General features: G+C 37.4%; 1 protein-coding gene across 4 annotated transcripts in view; it reads right to left on the minus strand.

The window, feature by feature from the left end:
• Window positions 1-20,795, minus strand: part of TEC (tec protein tyrosine kinase) — a 1,312,802-nt gene that overhangs the window by 386,101 nt on the left and 905,906 nt on the right. For all 4 annotated transcript variants that reach the window (XM_044061419.1, XM_044061418.1, XM_044061417.1 and 1 more), the window contains exon 8: window positions 4,474-4,539. In XM_044061419.1, the coding sequence (XP_043917354.1) occupies window positions 4,474-4,539 (66 nt within the window). The remainder of the gene's footprint in view (window positions 1-4,473; window positions 4,540-20,795) is intronic.

Genomic DNA, 20,795 nt, shown 5'->3' on the forward strand with positions numbered 1-20,795 from the left:
AGGCAGTCGGGGGTCGCTTGTCATTGACCCAAATGCCTGGCTAGAAATCAAAGACAAATGGGTAGAAACGATCACATCCAGAGGTTATTACATACCCTTTTCCACTCCCCCATTAGAAAAACAACTAGTCCCAGATGTTCCACCCAGTCAAAGGGATTGCACAACTCTAGAGGTACAAAAGTTGCTAGAAAAAAAAGAGTCATCCAAAATGTCCCTGCAGACCAGATTGGATCTGGAACTTACTCAAGGTTCTTTTTAGTTGCAAAAAAGACAGGGGACTGGAGGCCCATTCTGGATCTCTGCAAGCTAAACAAGTCCGTCAAGAAGTCAAAGTTACGGATGGTAACACTGCAGTCGATACTCCCCTTTCTGGAAAAAGAATATTAGATGTGCTCTATAGAACTCCAGGATGCGTACTACCACTTAAAAATGGACAAGCAATCGAGGAGACATTTGCGCTTTCAGCTGGGAGCTACCAGTTTCTAGCTCTGCCCTTTGATCTCACTACAGCCCCCAGAGTGTTCACCAAATGCATGCTAGTAATTATGACTCACTTGAGGCGTCTAGGATTCTGGGTGTTTCCATACTTAGACAACTGACTCCTAACTGCCACCACCAAGCATACACTAACAAGAGTGAAGGACACAACCATTCATCTGTGCTCTCAGCTAGGCACTACAATAAACTTCAAAAAATTGCCTTGTTGCCATCACAGTATATCGTATTTATAGGGACAGACCTAGACACAAGAAAAATGTTAGCCAAATGTCCCCCCCGAGAGGATTCAAACCTTGCATCATCAAATCAAGAAACTCTTATCCAAGGAGAAAGTACAGGTGAGGATTGTTTTGAAAGTTCTGGGTACCATGGCTGCTGCAATTATCTTGGTACATTTGGCTCATCTACACATGAGGATTCTTCAATGGCTACTTTTTTTTTCAGTGGTCCATGCAGGATCTACCACTGTCTCACAAGATTATCATAACAGAATTCTGCAAGAAAGATCTGGGCTGGTGGCTTCACTCAACTCAATTGACTTTAGGCTGACCGTTTGTCTTCCAGCAACCAGTAGCCACAGTGACCATGGATGCTTCCCAGATGGGGGGGGGGCATTATCTAGGAAAGACTGTTCAAGGCATTTGGAAGTAACATGAAAACCACTTGCATATCAATGTCCTAGAGATGAGAGCAGTGCTTTTGGCTTTGCAGGCATTCCAGGACTCCCTTCCACTAGGATCAATTGCAATTCAGACAGACAACATGTCAATAGCGTGGTACATAAACAAGGAGGAACCAAATCCTACTCCCTATGTCGAGAGGCACAGAGAGTATGGCAATGGGCAGTCTCTTCACAATGCTTTCTGACAGCAATGCACATCCCGGGGAGGTCCAACGTGATAGCGGACAAACTCAGCAGAGCCATTCTGATGCCCCATGAGTGGTCCCTAAAACAGGAAGTTGTGGAGGAGATTTTCTGCAAGTGGGGCCAGCCTTGCTGCAACATCTTTGCACGTCCATGAATGCCAAATGCAGCAGCTACTTTGCCTTGATCCCCCCTCCAGAGGAGTCACCAAGGGATGCACTTGCACATGATTGGACCCTGAGTCTCCTCTACGCTTTTCCCAACTTTACCTTGATTCTGAAGGTCCTTCAGAAAGCCAGCAAGTTGAGAAGCAGTGTAATACTCATCCCACCATACTGGCCTCATCAGATTTGGTTCCCCTTTCTGCAACCCCATCTCCAGAAGGAGCTGTGGATTCTGGACCCAGTTTCAGACCTCCTGACTCATTCATCAGGGATGCTCCATCCATCAATACAAACCCTGAACTTGGCAGCTTGGCTGCTCCAGTTCCACAAATAGCCAGGCTCCCTAATATTTCCCCTGCAGTGAAACATATATTAATTTAATTTCATAAGGCATCAACCAGGAAATTATATTCTAGCAAATGGATAAGATTTTCCCGTTGGACTTTTAACAACCATTTTGATCCTTTTACTGCCCCCATAATAGCAGTGTTAGATTTTCTGGCCAAGCTTTTTAATGAAGGTGCAGTGGCGGCTACAATTTGAGTTGAATTTGCTGATCTATAAAACTATTATATTGGGGAAACAGGGCTAAAAATCATGTCCCACAGCCTTTGTAAAGCATTCTTAAAGGGTTATGTTCTTACTAAGGCCTCCAGTGAAAGAACCTCCATCTCCATGGGACCTAAATGTTGTCCTATCTCTGTTAAGTCTTCCCCCCTTTCAATCTGCATCATGTGACATAAAGCTTTTGTCGTGGAATACAGCACTATCGGTTGCCATTACTTCTGCTAGATGGGTGTCCGAACTTCAAGCTTTGTCTATACGCAACCCATACATGACTTTTGACAAAGATAGAGTTTCCTTATGAACCAACCCCTCATTCACACCAAAGGTGTGTTTAGAGGCCAATTTAAATCAATCCATTGACTTACCTGTTTTTTCCCCAAACTACAGCAACAAGGCAGAATATAAACTACACCAGCTGGACGTATACAGACAATTACATTTCTACCTACACAGAACAAAATATTTCAGAAAATCGGACCAGCTATTTGTATCTTCTGCAGACCAAAAGAAAGGGGCCCCAATATCAAAAGTCACACTTTCTAAATGGTTTACAGACTGTATCACTTATGCATACAAATCTCAGAACAGATGACTCCCTGGGAAAGTGAAAAGCCATTCCACAAGAGCTATTTAAACCTGATCTGCCTTCCTGGCAAGGCTACCTATGGATTCCATTTGTGCATCAGCATTTTGGGTAAAGCCTCATACCTTTATCACTCATTACAAAGTTGATTTGGCCTCCAGGAACAGGGCCTTTTTGGGTCCACTGTTCTAAAGAGTATTTTCCCTTGAGCCACCCAAGAAAGAAGGTGCTAGGAACGGTGTCCCAACCAGCAATGAATTAAGATGAAATAGGACAACATAACATTAAGAAGTTATGTACTCACCATAACATTCCGTATTTGTTGTCCATCTCGCCTTGCATCCCACCCCCTTCCCCCACCTGGATCGAGCGGTCTTTTCTTGCAAATTGGTTATTATGTCTCTGAATTTCTTCTTAGTCTCATTTGGATTTGGCGGCATGTTTAGAGATAATAATTAAGTTTTTTTCTGCAAACAAGCTCTGGGTAATCTTCCCTGAGCATCATGGGAGAATGTTTAGCCACAAGCCAGTGGAAGCTCTCGAGCTTTTGAATATGGCCGAGTCAAAACCTATTTCTTGGTTCCAAACCCAACCAGCAATGAACAAATGCGAGCTGTTGGACAACAAACATGGACTGTTATGGTGAGTACTTAACTTCTTATTAATAGTTTGGCTCCATGGTACAGACAGATGGAACCCTGACTGTGAACCAGGTAGCCTCAGCACTGGACCAGCCAGGCAGGGGGGGGGGGTAGAAGGGGTGAGGCTTGTTCAGTTCTCCCTGATGTGGGAAGTGTTTACTTACACCCAAGGGCACACCAGGTAGTGCAATCTCCCCAGTGGAGACTTAAGAAAGAATTTTGTTCATGATGCATGGGAATCAGCTGGGTCACTTGAAAGGATCATCCCTTGTTTAAATCAGAAGCTGTCGTCTGTGGACAGCCCACTGTACACCTCTCCCTGGTGCCTAGCCAGGTGTATTTAATTAGGTTCATGGAGAAAACAACACATAAAAACCACCCTGATGGCTGTGTAAGTCATGATCCCTTCGAACTGACCCAAGACCCAGAAATGCGGAACAAATGGGCCTACTGGCCAGGAGAAGCACTGATGATGGAGATAAACTGGGGTAAAGTTCTGAAAAAATGCTGTTTAAATATGGACTGTATGGTTCTTTAATTTGCAATGCATTATTTATCATATACATATATATATATATATATATATATATATATATATATATATATTTTTTTTTTTTTTCAATAAAAGAAAGCGACCACACTGCTAGGTAGATCTCCCATCAACAATATATATATATATATATATATATATATATATATATATATATATATATATATATATATATATATATAAAACTGATTCTAATACCTATATAACAAAACAATTTTCTTTTCAGTACTGTCCACTAAGTCATCTAAGAATACTGTTTACTATAAGCTGACATCAAAATGTTTAACACAAATACAATGAATGGGCTTGCCTACATTGAAGGTTGAACGTCAAGCTGGCTCCTCGGCATTCGTGAAAATCTACTGCCAATCATTAGCGGACCGGAGTTCCGCTGTGGCGACCCCTAACCGGGAAAAACCGAAAGACAACAACAACAACAATGAAACTGTTTCGGCAAGTGAAAATTACTGTACCTCCAAGAAGAAAAAAAGTAACCTTTTCCTGAATGACAAAGTCTTTTGAAATGAACACATTCCCAAGTTATATAGGAGTAACTCTGAATGAGACTGGTATATTTATTCTGCAATGAGAAAAAATGTACTTACTCATACTGGTCTAAATTACTCATTCTCTTCTCAGTCACATAGTTGCTGGGAACATAGCCAGTATTCCTAGAAAGATACAAATTGACCCTTTAGTCATCTGCTCTAGTAACATAGTCACACCATTAAATGCACGTCACATACACATATGTTGAATAATTGTCTGTATTTAAATAGTAGTGGTTAAACAACAACAGTAGCTCAGTTGCTTTACTCTCCCTTATTAAAAAGGCAGTTAAAGAAGCACATTTAACAGTAGATTAGGCATCCCCTTTTCTACTCATTTCCATACCTTTTGGACAACCAGCAGACTTCTTTCATAGAGTTGCAGCTGGTTCTTCTAGTGCCCAGGGCCATTCTGTGATCTAGGGCCCCATCTCCCCAACTCTTCATTTGAAGAGAAAAATAAATAAATAAATGTCCTCCCTGTAACTCTGGCATTCCCAGCTGGATCCTCATCCTCTCAAGTCTTCAATGGAAGAGAAAAAAGGGTTCCTTCTCTGATCTGCTGCTCTTGCTGTGCTATGAAGCAGTGCCAGGTACTAATGCCCTCAATCTCCATGTGCAAAAATAAAATTAAAAAAATATGGATCTGATAATTACACACCCCCAAACGCACTGCACCAGAAGCAGCTGCCCATTTGACCCATCCTAGCTGTGTTTCTGTTTATTTTTTTTCTGTTCATCATGTTTTGCATGTTTTGCAGGTTTACATTCTTACCCCTCAAAAATCTGTTTAATATTAGATGCATGCATTTCTGAATATTCTCTTACTAGTTAATGATTCCACATACTGTCAAGGACTATTGCAAGCATACATCACATGCTCTCTGAAAATAAATCTTCCTCAAAATTCGCAAAGAACTACACTGTTTTCAGACAATGTTATTTTATTCTTGCGTATGGCTACTGAACTCATAGAAAGTTACAAGTTGTTTGTTAAATTCTGTAAACAGGTAACTGAAACACTCACAGGCACAGATGCACACACACACGCACACATGCACACGCACACACACACACACACACACACACACACACACACACACGCACGCACACACACACACACACACACACACACACACACACACACACACACACATAAACCCTGACAAGCCAGATCTTTTTCCCCTTTTCTTTTTTTCCCTCTTCCTCCCACCCTCTTTTTTAAATCCTCTACATTAATTACAAACTGCTGAAATAGTCTAAAAGGAGTTTGTTCAGCATAAAGCTGAAATAAGAATAACCAGCTTGGGACAGAATGTTGTGTATTTATACCTCAGCCCCTATAATTTAGGTATACTGTAATGGTTTTTCCTAAATTTATTGATCTTCTTTAAAAAATAAGATCTCAAAGTACATATTTTTATTTATTTAACATTTGTTGACCGGGAAAGTCTGACTAGGTTCCACAGAGCCTGTTTTCAGGTGAGGCCCGGGGAGAAATGCTCCAGATGCATGTCTTTGGAAATATTTATTTATTTATTTATTTGAAATTAGTGAACTAGTTAAAGGATCTTTTTCAGCCACAACACATTTCAAGCCTGGAAGTACAAACTGAAGATAAATGCAAAACATGTACATTCTTAACAAAAAGCGAACCTTCATACAGGAGTTACAAATGCTGTACCATGTTTATCCATTATAAACAGCATACATAGGAAAAACTGAGCAACATAAAGCACAATAATCAAAAAATAAATGTTGTTGTGTCTTTCGGCTTTTCCTGGTTAGGGGTCGCCACAGCGGAACTCCGGTCCGCTAATGATTGGCAGTAGATTTTTACGTGCTGGCTTGCTGGGCCTAACGCACAACCTTCAACGAAGGAACGCCCATTATCAAAAAAATAAATAAAATAAAAAAAATATTCAAAGTTTAATTAAGATTCATTATCATTAACTATATAGTGTGTCCTGTCTGAAAACTTTATATCATGAAAAATAAGCAAGTGTTCCTCTTTTGGACCCCTGCTATGATTTTTACTATGCAGTGGTCGAAAGCTTTTTTATTTTTTTGTTTCACCATTAAAGGTTTATATATAGATTTTTCTTTGTTGCTGGAGTTTGGACATGTGTGTCATGGGTGCTCTTTGGTAGGGTGGCCACTTCAATGTGACATCCAAAGTCATGGAAGGCTGTCTTGGGGATGAGAAGACAGACATCAAAACTGTCCAGTTAGGAGATGTGCATACAGAACAGCCCTCACAATGCCTGAAACAGCTATATTTTTGATGTATCACTGGGAAAGTCAAGCTAACAAACTGTGAAATGGCAAGTGTTCACTGAAAGAACTAAGAAAAATAAGGTATAGAAAACATGATATGCATCTACTGATTTGGAAGTTTATAAAGGACCTTAGAGAGGAACTAAGATTAAGGTGCAGAATGCAAGACTTACATAAATGTCACATGGTAATAAAGTATATTCTCAGCATAAAGGCATTCATTTATTTATTGTACGGTTCTATAGTACCATTATTTTCTATAAATGTACAAGTCTATCGGGGCAAATACAAAGCAGAAGTATAACCAGAGCCATGGACTGGAGAGCACACTCTTGGAACATATCACTGAGTAAATCCGGTAGTACATTATTTTCATTTAATAATGAAGATGAGGATTATGCCTTTTTGAAAATATCATCAAGCAGTATCAGTGGAGACAGCAGGAACCTTGCATAGCATACAAGTAGGTATAGTCACCCATATAACATTAGCAGGATCCTATAATCAAGGAGTTAAGCTATGGGGAAAGGCATACTTCTCAACTGTCCAGAATTTCACAGATGCCTAGATGTTTGTCTCATAGTTTTAGTCCGCTCCTCATACTTTTTTTCTGGCAAATCATTGAGGATAGCATTCACTAAAAATAACAGACATTTGAGTTTCAGACTTATTCTTCAGAAAATGCATGCTACGGCAAAACTTGATAGTATATCTGTTTATAAAAGAAATACATAAAATCGGTCTCTGATTTGGGGCTTTTGACCCCCCCCCCCCATTGTTTTGGCTTTGTCCAGAACTCTTGTGCTAAGAAGCTGAGAGGTAAGTGATGTCTGAGTGTGCTGTGTTTTAATGGCTTGGGGCCTCCAACATTTCTCTCCCTTCCCACTTCCTCTCTCCCAGTTGGGCAGCTTCTTGCTTTTTGTGGGCTACCCCTGCCCCACAAAACAGAGACAGAGAAAAAACAGAAATAAAGCACTCTTAACAGGCCACAAATGTAACAACATAAACAATTTTAGAAAAAAAAATAGCCTATCCACTATTAAGCAATGAGCTGAAGCAAGTAGGGTACAGGCTCCCTTCCCACTCACCATTTAACATTTTAAGCTATCATCCAAAAGTGGGGTACCAAATAAATTTCTGGGGGGGGGGGTATCAGCTCATTCATTATTTTTGCTACCCAAAAACCACATCAATATGAGGGGGTGCTGAAAAGTTCTAAGCCTGACCAACTTTCCAGATTCAGAGCATTATTTTTCCTTTTGCTGAAAAGGGGGTTATTTCATTTTGTAAAGTACCGATTTGCAGAATCGTAATGCTATATTTTGACATTGTTCAGATCACTGATTGAGCCATGTCAATGAAAAGTGTGGAATTTTTAAGTGTGGAACTCCAAGCTGTCATAAAGTTCCTATTTCTGCAGAAGAAAACTCCAAAGGACATCCATGAATGTATGATGCAAACATTGAGTGACAAGTGTCCTTCTTACTCAACTGTGAAATCTGAAAGATTTAATATGGCACAATATTCATGCAAAGGAGAAAGCCAAATTAATCAATATAAAGAAGGCAGCCCCAAAGATTTCGAGACCAAAGATGCAGCACGGTCTGGGAGGCCTCAGACGGTGTCAACTCCTGACATTGTTGTCCATGTCCATGACCTCATTTTGTCAGATCAGTGAATATTGGCTAAAACAGTTGCTGAGACACTACAGATATTAAGGGAATTTGTTGGGTTTATAATCCATGAACAGCTGGGTATGCAAAAGCTGTCAGTCAAGTGGGTGCCCAAATGCTTGAATGCCGATGAGAAAAGTCACAGAGTGGACACTTTCAGCCAACTTTTTGGAATGACTAGATACTTTGATGAAACACGGTTACACTACCATGATCATGAGACAAAACAGCAATCCCTGCAATGGTGGCACTCAGGTTCACCAAGGCCAAAGAAGTTCAAGACCCAAAAGGCAGCAGGAAAGGTCATGCCCACAGTATTTTGGGATCAGGAAGATGTTGTAATAACTGACTATCTTCCAAGGTGCCAAACAGTTAATGCAGAATAGTACTGCAAACTTGCTGTGCTGATTAAAGGAGGCATTGAAAGAAAAAAGGAGAGGGAAGCTGCAGGAAGGGGTTCTCTTTTTGCAAGACAATGCACCTGTTCACAAGGCTGGCAAAACGATGAATGTTTTGACAAAACTGGGGTTTGACTGCATAGACCATCCACCCTATTCACCAGATCTTGCTCCATCTGAGACTTTCCTGTCTCCAAACCTTAAAAAGAGTTGGAAAGGGTGGTCATTTTCAAGTGACAGGCATGTTTTTTCTAGTGAATGTGGTGCTTTTAATGTTACACAGATTCATAGGTACTGTAAATACTAGGTTATCAGTCTGCAGACTGTTATAAGCCTAATCAATAACCACAGGTCAAAATCAAATCCTGTACCTTGTATCTGTGTGGTAACGACCATAACCAATACATCATCCCTCCTACCCCAATAATTTAAAAAAAAAATTCTCAAAGAAAATACTAAAAGAAACTTTTTAAGCTACAAGAATAATTACAAATTCTTTAAACTTTAGTGTAAGAAACGCAGTATAATTCTTATATTATTTTCAGGCAAAATCTATAACTAATAACAGTCAAGATTTTGTAATCTTTATACTTCAGTTTATCACTTGGAAAACCTGCAGTCATACAACGACAGAACAGATTTTCTACATAAATTTCTGACCACTAATAAAAGTGTCCTATTCCAGTTTTGACTGATGTGTCTGCCTCTTTTCTTGAAAAGCTATTAACACAGACTTGGCTTTTATTTATATGAGACGTACAAAATCATTTGACAGAATATACACAGATTTCATAAAATTAATTTTGGAAAGGTTAGGTTAACGTACGGAGATTAAAAACATCAACAACTTATTCACACTGGGGTCTGAATGGAGAGATGAAAAGTCAGCAAGAAAAGGGGAGTAGTAGTGCTGAAAATGAATTCATCCTCAAGTCTTGGTGAGTACCTTCACGAGGTGGACCCTATTTTCACAAAATCTCACCAAGGTGACAATGATATATAGACTGTATTTATATATCACATATCCTGGACAGAAGTAGGTCAAAAATTAAGAGAGATAGCTGGGTGCACAAGACACAGGATAAAAAAGTGCCCAATTCTGATAGGCGCACTGGTGCCCGGACTGGAAAAAATGACAGTGTAGAATCCTCAAAATATGGAAACATTCCTACAATGGGGCCAGGCCCAGGGGAGGATGGCCCCCTCTGTTGTAGAAGGAAGTAGCAGTCCACAAATATCACAAAAACTGAAAGGCCAAAGAAGAGCCATCAAGACAATAGAGTGGACTATTGAGGATAAGAAAGAAATTCTGTATTGTTACTATTATGCAAAAAGCCTAGAATTTCCAGACATAAGATTTACACAACGATTAAGAGAGAAATTAGAGGAAAGAAAAATACTTCCGCAAGAAAAATGGTCAGAAGCTTCAAATGAAAATGTGTGTTCATTAACACAACAAATTTGTGAAAAACACTACATAGATCAAGAAACTTTGATCTGTTTGGAAAAAGAAGCATCTGAGGAAGCATAAAAATATAAACAACAAAACCTGGAGATATTTGAAAAGTATAAAAAAGAAATATGGAGATGAGAAAGAAAGATTTGATATGGTATAATATTTATGCAAAGGAGAAAGCCAAATTAATCAATATAAAGAAGGCAGCCCCGAAGATATTCAAAGAGAAATACAGGCAAAGGCATCTGGATATGGAAAATTTCACAAAATAATATCACAAAGCTGGAATGTAGAACAGAAGATCAGTAAAGTAGAAGTTAAAAAATAGAAGTTAAAATTATGGAGTGCCTGCAAAGTGAAGGATTTGGTGTAGAAGGTCTAACACAGGTTACACAACAGCATGACGGAGTGAGTCCCCAGCGGAAGGAGAAACAGGAAGATCAGGAAACAACTGAAAAATAAATATGGACATGGGAAAGAAAAAGAAATTTAATATGTTGTCATATTTATGCAAAGGAGAATGTAAAACTAACCAATACAAAAACAGCAGCACCAAAGATATTTGAAGAGAAATACAGGCAAAGGAATCTGGACATGGAAAACTTTACAATACAAAAAATAAGAAGACAAAGATGAAAAGTAGAAAAGGAGATTAGGAATGGAGAAGTTAAAGAAATAGAAACTGAGGTTATAGAGTAGCTGCAAAAATGAAGGATTCCATGTAGAAAATCAAATGCAGAAAGCACCAAAACAGGATAGAGCAATGGATATCCAAATTAATGGGAAACCAGTGGAACAGGAAGCAATTGGTCAGGTGCCATATCAAGATATTTTGGAGCCCTCCACAGGAAACCAGCATAAACATTCACTTGAAGCTAGACAGCAAGGAAAGGAACAGGAAACTGTGGAAACTGATGCAGTCAATGTTGAGGAGTGATAGGCCAGTGAGTTCCCATATGACAGAGCAACTGATGGCACAAGATGAAACTGAAGAGAAGGTGCAACAGGAAGATGTTATAGAACTTTCTATAGAATGTACACAGGAATTGGAAAACAAGGGATGTGCCCTCAGTTTGGAAGAAAATGTGCTAAGAGAAGAGTTGCTTGATTTAATAGACATGGATAGATATATTAAACTCAATGAGAGAAACAGATTGCAGAAGGTCAGTAAAACCTAAAAGTCAGAAGTCTAATAAAACAAATTAACACAGTAATTAGGACTGTCCCTAGAGATCCATGGGATACAACAGAAGTAAACAGGATATATTATTGTGCTGCTAAATTAATAACTGATAAAGTTCAACCACAAGAACACAGGATAATAAGGGAAAGGAAGGGGAAAAATTGAATACCATCATGGAAGTATCGAATAGAGAAAACTATAAAGCAATTAAGACAAGAAGTGTCACTGTTAGAAGGCTATAGAAGATGGAATAGATCAACAAAAATGCTAAGAAAGATAGATGTGATAACAGCACTGCACAGTATTAGAACATACCAGGATCTATCATGCACTATCGCAAATAAACTAAAAATGCCAGCACAGGCAGAAAACCTTAGAAGATACACAGATAAATATAAAGGAAAAAGTACAAAATAAGCAATTTATTGATGACCCAAAAAATGTTATAGTGAATTGGGAAACAAGGTAAAAGGAATTGATAGGCCGCCAAAATAAGAGGAAAAAGATACATTTTGGAGAAGTATCTATGAAGATCCTGTGGAACATAAAGATGCTAAATGGACAGAAGAAGTAAAAGAAAGAATAAGAAGTTTAAAGGTAGAGGATATGAATGATAAGAAAAGCCTCTAATTGGAAAACCCCAGGCCCAGATGCAGTACCTAACTTTTGGTTAAAAGTATTAACATCTTTGCATAAAGATTTAGCTATAAATAAGAACTATTTATATGCGTACCCCAAACAGACACCAACCTGGCTAACAACACGAAAAACAATGCTCCTACTTAAGAGTGAACCTGCAAGCTACCCTAAAAATTATAGACCAATAACTTGCCTTCCAATGATGTATAAATTATACATGGGAAATAATGTTGACAGAGTTTATAGTCATTTAGAAGAAAATTCCATAATGGCAACAGAACAAAAGAGCAATAAAAGAAAGTCATATGGAACAAAGGATAATTTGTTTTTAAATAAAGTCATAATGGAGAACTGTAAAAAGGGGAACAATTTAAGTATGGCATGGACTGACTATAAAAAAGCATTTGATAGTATTCCACATTCATGGATAAAAGAGTGCTTAAAAATGTATAAGATACACCCTACACTGATCGACTACATTCCAGTGACCAAATATCACAAAAGGCTCCGCTTCCAGAAATAACGGGCAAACAGGTGTGTTTCAATAAAAAACAGTTTATTCACACCAAAAATACTTTAATAATCCACTATAACACAAGCGCTTTTGTCTTTGACCATTCATAATAACCTTTTAACATTGACTTATTGTTGGTTTCTTGCTATTGACTTACTTTAACAGGGGTATGTTAGATAAATGGTGCTTCTTTCACAGTTGTTTTATCTTGATAAAGTCTCTGAATGGTCAGAGACGAAAGCGCTTGTGTTATAGTGGATTATTAAAGTATTTTTGTGTGAATAAACTGTTTTTTACTGAAACATACCTATTCGCCCATTATTTCTGGAACCGGAGCCTTTTGTGATATTTGGGTTTTTCATTTGGTGATTTTACTTGATTTGTTTTTGTCTGATGGCTTCTGAGGGCCAGGAAATGGATTCACAGCAATTGGTGTTTCCTCAAATGTTTAATCAATCCATAGAGAATTTTATGAGTCAACTGGAACAAATGTCCCAAAGGTTGGATCAGATTGAGCACGGACAGATGATGACGCCATCAACGAGTGACCAGTTTGCGAACCAGGGAACACCTGGGTATAGGGTGAGTGGAGGTGGCGCCATACAACAACCTTTAAACAATGTGGAGCTGAATCTGCAACAGGAAACACAAAATAATGTGAATATACGAAACCAACAAAATCTAGATGTTAATGATTTTAATCAGACGGCGAGTAGTGGTTTTAATGGTGCAGCACGAGAGAACTGCTACACGCAATGAGAGAACTGCTACATGCAATGAGGTTACATGCAATGAATCTATTGTCGTGAATGAATGGCTTCAGTATAATCCAAGCCTTTTAATAGAAGAGACAGTGAGTAACAACTAGTTATATTGACAATTTACAGAAACTTGATTATTTATTGTTAAAGATTAAAAAACTACTACTGTATAACACATACTTTAAGGAATGTTTAAAACTGAGACTGGTCCCAAAAGGTTACACATGTGGCGCTTCCCTACTGGTCTGGTGGCCAATTCAACCCTCCATAAGGAATTATTGTCTATGTTTGATTGGCATGGGGCTGAGTATATGGAACTGGTAGTCAAACATAATGAAACTTTGCTAACAGGTTTAATGAATTAAACTGGATAAATTAATTGTTGATGATGCTGTGCAGGAAAATAATATATTTGAGTATAACTGGATTTTTAAAAGTATTGAAAATCAAATTAACAACATTAGGAGTAGGAATCTAAAGAAATTAGAAAGGGATAGGCAACAATATAATGATAAAACTGCCTACCCCGAACCTCCCAAATCCAAGGGGTGGGGCAGTGGCTAAGCCTTTAACTCAATGATGGGTAACATTAATGAGGAGACTTTTTTAGAGGAGGAAAATTATCCACCTCTGAGGCAATCCGAAAGACTGAGAGACAGATACAACAAAGAAGCCAGTCTGTGCCAGGCATTTATCAGGGGAACAGGGGTCGAGGTGGCCATGCTCCTTAACACAGAGGGAATCGGAGGGGGGCTTACCGGTGCCAGAATTAAGGACTGGTCCAATTGATTTATGTAAGATCCCTAAAAACTCTATTGAGGACTTTAATGTATATAATTTTTCATCTATGCAAATTGATGTTGATTGTGATTTGTTATCTAAGGGCACAACCTTTGTATCCACGAAGGAATGCAATATAGCAAATACTCTTGTTGACTTGAAACTTTATGTGAGGAAGTTGAATTTAAATGTACTTTTTCAGTCTGTTGAGCGTGTTAGTAACCCATTACACATTTCGAGTACCTATAATCCTCCCCTGCACCCTTCATTACAAATATATGAGAGATTGTGTGAAATTGACATAAGGAATATTCCTAGGGACAAGCTCATCTCAAATTTGAGTAAGACTGAACTGAATGGCCTAGCTAAACTTAGAGGTAAGGCTGATGTGTGGATTATTAAGCCTGATAAAGGTGGTGGGATGGCTGTGATGAACACCAATGACTATAATGTGAGGATGAAAAATCTTTTGGATAGTCCATCTTAAAGGAAAATTTCACTGAATAAACTCAATGGTTCTTATAGGAAAATTAGGAATGAACTTAATGATTTGTTCATTGAAGGTTCTATTTCTATAGATGAGTTTAATTACTTATCTGTATCCCACCCAAAAACTCCATCTATCTTTGGCTTGCCCAAGATGCATAGAAATTTTTCTAATCCACCTATGCGGCCAAGTGTGGATGGCCGAGTTTCTATTACTTATCCACTTGCTAAATTTTTGGATATTAAGTTGAAACTGTTAATACTTAACGAAATGGGCTTATGCAGGGATTCATGGGACTTTCAGAGTAGAATGAACAACCTTGATTTTTCTGAGACAGAGCTGTTAATTACAATTGATGTGAGAGACCTTTATACGGTTATTCCTCATGACGTTGGACTTGAATGGGTGTGTGAATTCTTAGTGGACAGGGGCATCCACCAACCGACTGTTAATATGTATGAACAACTATTTGATTTAGTCCTGAAGAATAATTGTATTTACTTTGATAAGGAACTGTTTCTTCAAGTGGAGGGGGATGCTGTGGGTTCACCATGTGGGGGCCTTTTTGCAAATATTGATATGCTTCAGTGGGAGAAGTATTTACAAAATTCACCATTTTAATCCCATTGTAGTATGTACATCCGGTTTTTGGATGACATTTTTATTTATTGGGATGGCCCCCCTGATGCTGTAACAGACTTTTTAGTTTACATTAATAATTCAACTTCCTTTTTAAAGTTTACAGATAATGTCAACCAAAATGAGATCTCATACTTAAGATATGAGATTGATTAAAGACACTGACTCACAAATGTTTATAGCTGAAATTTTTCATAAAAACACCTATTCCAACAATTTTTTGCACTTCAATAGCTCTCACCCCTTCAAACAGAAAAAAGCAGTTGTGAAGGGGCAGTTTGTGAGAGCAGCCATGATGTTTCCCTTTTTGATGCCTTTTTGAATTAATGTGATTTATTGAAGAACATGCATTTGAATAGGGGGTTACCCATTAAGGATGATAAACGAGGTGATGTTCGAAGTTATAAACAAAAGAGAAAGGGGCTATTTTAAGGCTATTTTGTCTCAACATTGTGGACAGGGTGTTAACAGCTTGAACAATGGAGAGGTGACTGAGTCCCAGTTAACAATACGAACTTAAATATCAATAGAACACTAAGAGTACAGAGGAGTACAAATAATAATAACTTTCAGTCTGCCTTTATCACCACATTTAATGCAGACAGCTGACGAATAGCTGATATCTTATATAAGAATTGGGTAATTTTGTCTTCATGTAAGGATTTGGGGCAATGTATCAGTGAGAGACGTATTATTGTTTACAGAAAAGGTTGTTGCCTAAAAAATACGTTAGAGGTTAGAGGTAGCAGACAAACTGGTGGGTCCATGAAAAAATGTGGGGCCTGTAAATTATTGTTGCTACATAATGGAAGGTTCATCATTTAGCATCAATGGTGTACCAGAATGGTTGAATAAGAGGGGATCATGCCAAACAGATAAAGTGGTGTACTGTGCATTTATGCATGGCATGTCCCTGTTTTTATATAGGGAAGATGGAGAGGAAATTTAAATGCCATATTTACGAGCATTTCAGAGATATTAGACAAAAGAAAGACACCAATGCCATGGCTAAACATTGCAGTTAATTTGTGGACCATTCATTCATTTATATAGATATATATATATATATATATATATATATATATATATATATATTTTTTTTTTTATTATTGATTTTCTACAAATGGATCCATGGGGTGGCCCATGGCCTCTGCAACTTGAAAAGCAGGAGGCTTTGTGGCAGTTAAGAAATAATGCTATGCAATGGCCAGGCTTGAATGACTTCTTCTCCATTGCATGCTTTTTAAATTAAAAGCACTGGAAAGATAATTACCTGAACTTAGATGTTTGAGGAGGTGAAACTATGATTGTTATCAGTGACTGTCACAAAACTTTATTATAAGTTTTTTTATAATTTTTTTACAATCAATAGATAGGTATACGTGTGTCATTAAGAGAGTAATTTATTTATTTATTATATAAATTTTATAAATTAGGATTAATGTGTATAGTTAATATATGCATTCAAATTTATTGTTTTGTTATACTTTTTTACTGATGTGAGTATTCTGTTTATGTGATTTTTTAACTTGTTGGTTTGACACTGGGTTACCTAGTTACAATAACCTTTTAACATTGACTTATTGCTGGTTTCTTGCTATTGACTTATTTTAACAGGGGTATGTTAGATAAATGGTGTTTTTTTCACATTTGTTTTATCTTGATAAAGTCTCTGAATGGTCAGAGACGAAAGCACTTGTGTTATAGTGAATTATTAAAGTATTTTTGATGTGAATAAATTGTTTTTTATTGCAACACATCTGCTCACCCGTTATTTCTGGAACCGGACCCTTTTGTGATATTTGTTTTCTTTTTCGTTTGGTGATTTTACATTAGTGACCATGAAACAGTGGCAGAGCACTTTGCAATTAAGCCATGATAAAGAGAGCTTATTATTCCAGGGATAAAATTCAAAGGGGGATATTCCAGGATGACTCTCTGTCACAGTTGCTATTCTGCCTTGCCATTAACTCATAAAGCTGTTTACTTAACAGCTTAGGTCATGGCTACAATTTGGCTCCTAGAAAACAAAGTGTAAAGAGTTCTCATCTTCTCTTTTTCAATGATTTAAAACTGTACAGCTCATCAGATGAGGAACTGAAAGCACAGCTGCAGGTTGTCAAAACTTTTTCAGATGATATAAGAATGACATTTGGTCTTGATAAGTGTGCAAAAGCAACCTTTAAAGCAGGAAAACTGCAGGACCAGAAAAAACATCAGTTTGGGACAAGAATGTGTTATAAAAGAACTGGAGGAAGAGGGAATATATAAATATTTCAGAACTGATGTAGGATCAACAATAAAATATGAACAAATGTGAATAAAACTTAGTAAGGAATACTTTAGAAGACTTAAATTAATTCTGAAAACAGCATTGACATCTATTTACAAAATCCAAGCTATAAATCAATTTGCTCTTCCTGTTCTTACAGTTTTTGGAGTGACTGATTGGCCCCAAAATGTGTTGGACTGATTAGACAGGAAAACAAGAAGGTTGCTTCATGATCACCAAATGATTTATAAAAATCAGTGCATAGCAAGATTATACATTCCCTGTTCCGAAGGAGGGATGGGCCTCCTTGAAACTGATTACATGTATAGACCTGCAATTGTGGGACTCCACACATATCTGCTAACCTCACAAGACCCAAATGTACTGAGAGCTTTGAAAAATGAGGAGGCTAAATCTAAGATGACTTCTCTGCTTAATTAAGCAGAAGCATATCAACGTCAAGTAGGAATGGAAATCAGACCAGAAGTAGATAAAAACCAGGCAGCAAATGAATGTGCCAAAAAACAAAAGAAAGAATATAAGGTGAAGGACCAGATGAGAAGGCAAGAAATGTGGAAAAAGCATAAATATAGTTGCAAGTATAGAAAACTTCTAGAAGAATCTCATGTTGATCAGGAACGAATGCAGGAATAGTTAAGGAGAGGCAAATTCAAATCAAGAGATGAAAGATTAATACTGGCAGTGCAAGATAGTGGAGTGTGTACACATTGGTTTACAAAATCCATTAAACATGTGGGAGAAACAGACAAATATAGGTTTTGTAAAACCAAATTGGAAATAGCTGCACATCTCTTTGCTGGTTGTGAAACACTAATGGCAGAAGGACTGTACACTATACGGCATAATAATGTGGCAAGACTTTTGCACTGGGGATTATGCAAACATTATGGTATTGAAGTGGCTGAAAAAATTGGAAAAATGAGCCACACAGCATCATAGAAAATGAAGAAGTCTACATCACATGGGATCATCCATTACCAACAGTTCAAAAAATAGATGCTAGAAAACTGGATATAGTGGTCCAAGAAAAGAACACAAAAGTAGCATTGATTATTGAAATTGCTATACCCAGTGACTCCAGTGTCTTGCGTACAGAGAGACACAAAGTCATAAAATATCAGGATCTGCAGGCAGAAATGAGAGCAATGTGGAAGGAAGATACCCAGACAGTTCCAAATGTAGTAGAAGCAATATAAAAAAAAATCTACAATCGTATTTAGATATGTTACTAATATATGCAACTTTGTATGAATTGCAGGAGGAGTCATTACTGGGCACATTGCAGGTGCTGCAAAGAGCACTTTTGGCTGACATCAAAGACTGAAACAATAGTAATTTCATGAACTTTAATATTACTTTAATTTAGGAATGGGATCCATTCCTGTCATGGTATTAGAAACCCAAAATATTTGGAGAAATTAAAAAAGGGTTTTATATGGATGCTGTCTTTCTCCTTCCCTCTTTCTATTAACTATTAACTTTTCACTCACTGCCATTTAGGCAGATATTATCAAAAACAATTTGTGTTCTGTGAAATTAATTTAAATTTTAAATGTATACAGATGACTCATTTTTACAACAAAATGTACACACCATACTATAAATGAGATATAAAACAAATCAGGACCACTACAACCAACTAAAAGTATAATATTTGAATGCAAAAAAAACGAACCAAACTGAATGCTTTTGTCCTGTAAAATTCATAGGAACTTCATCAGAGTTGAAAAACGCTGCTAGCAACTCAACTCCTAATATATGCTTACCCATCCATTAGGTAATTATCTCATTACACAACATCTGACAATGTGACATTTGTGTCTAAAACTGAAATTAACATTGCATATACAGCAACTGACTATTGCTTGTATGGTATGTTGCTGCAGGGCTTTACTGACTATGAGGTGTTTGATTTTGAGGCTATCAAAAGCCCTGTGAACAATGCTGTTTTAGCATCCCCAAGATTCATAAAAAATGAACAGACCCTCCCCTCTGAGACCAATTGTAGCAGCCAAATTCTCCAAGTTGGAAACTCTAGCCATTTATATTGACATTCATGTTAAACACCTGGTATCTGACAAAACTTACATTTTATGTGATTCTTGGAATTTGCTGGAGAATATTAGATCTATTGAATTTATGACTGACATGTTTGTCAAAGTAGATGTTAACAATCTGTTTTCAGTCATACCACATCAGGTTGAGTTTTAGGAGTTTTACCATCACAGTAAATCTACAGTGTGTCCTGGAGTATGCAACTGTGGGACAACAAGAGAAGTTTATTTAGCCACTTGTACCTCCTTGTCCAGTCTTTTATGTGGAGAAGACCAAAAGGAGGTTGAAGGACAGGATAAAGGGACATGTTTAAGATATTAAAAAGAAGAGAGCTACTAATGCCCTGGGTAGGCACGCTACTAACTGCCCCACATTTAACAAACTTATTTTCTTTATAATTGGTAAGGTAAATCAACAAGAGAAAGGGGTAATGGGATTTAAAGAATTGATTTTGCAGTTGAAGTTAAATGCCTGTGTAAAGCCTGGCATAAATTATTTTATTTCTATTACCAGTGCATTGAAACACAGAGCTAATATTTTACAGACATTTTATTCTTTATAGTTTTTGTTAGCTATAAATCTGTTTTATATATATATATATATATATATATATATACAAAATATATACATGTGTGTGTGTGTATATATATATATATATATATATATATATATATATATATATATATATATATATATACACATACACACATGTTGTTGAGTGTTTTCCCGGTTAGGGGTCGCCACAGCGGAACTTCGGTCTGCTAATGATTGGTAGTTGATTTTTACGTGCCGAGTTACCAGCCCTGACGCACAACCTTCAACGAAGGTACACCCATTCACGCATGTCTAGCTGAGAATCGAACCGGACAGCGTCTTACTGTGAGGCGACAACGCTACAGCAGCACCACCATATATATATATATATATATATATATATATATATATATATATATATATATATATATATATGTGTGTGTGTGTGTGTGTGTATACATATATATATATATATATATATATATATATATATATATATATATATATGCATGCATACACACACACACACACACACACACACACACACACACACACACACACACACATAGGTATACATATGTCTTTTAATATATTTTTACATATGACAGCTATGGTGTTACAGCGCTTATTGTTATCGCCTCACAGCAAGAGGTTCTCCGGTTTCAGTGCCTTCTGTGCGGAGTCTGCATG

Source organism: Protopterus annectens, chromosome 2.part0 (assembly GCF_019279795.1).
Source record: "Protopterus annectens isolate FY-2018-M chromosome 2.part0, PAN1.0, whole genome shotgun sequence".
Classification (NCBI taxonomy): domain Eukaryota; kingdom Metazoa; phylum Chordata; order Ceratodontiformes; family Protopteridae; genus Protopterus; species Protopterus annectens.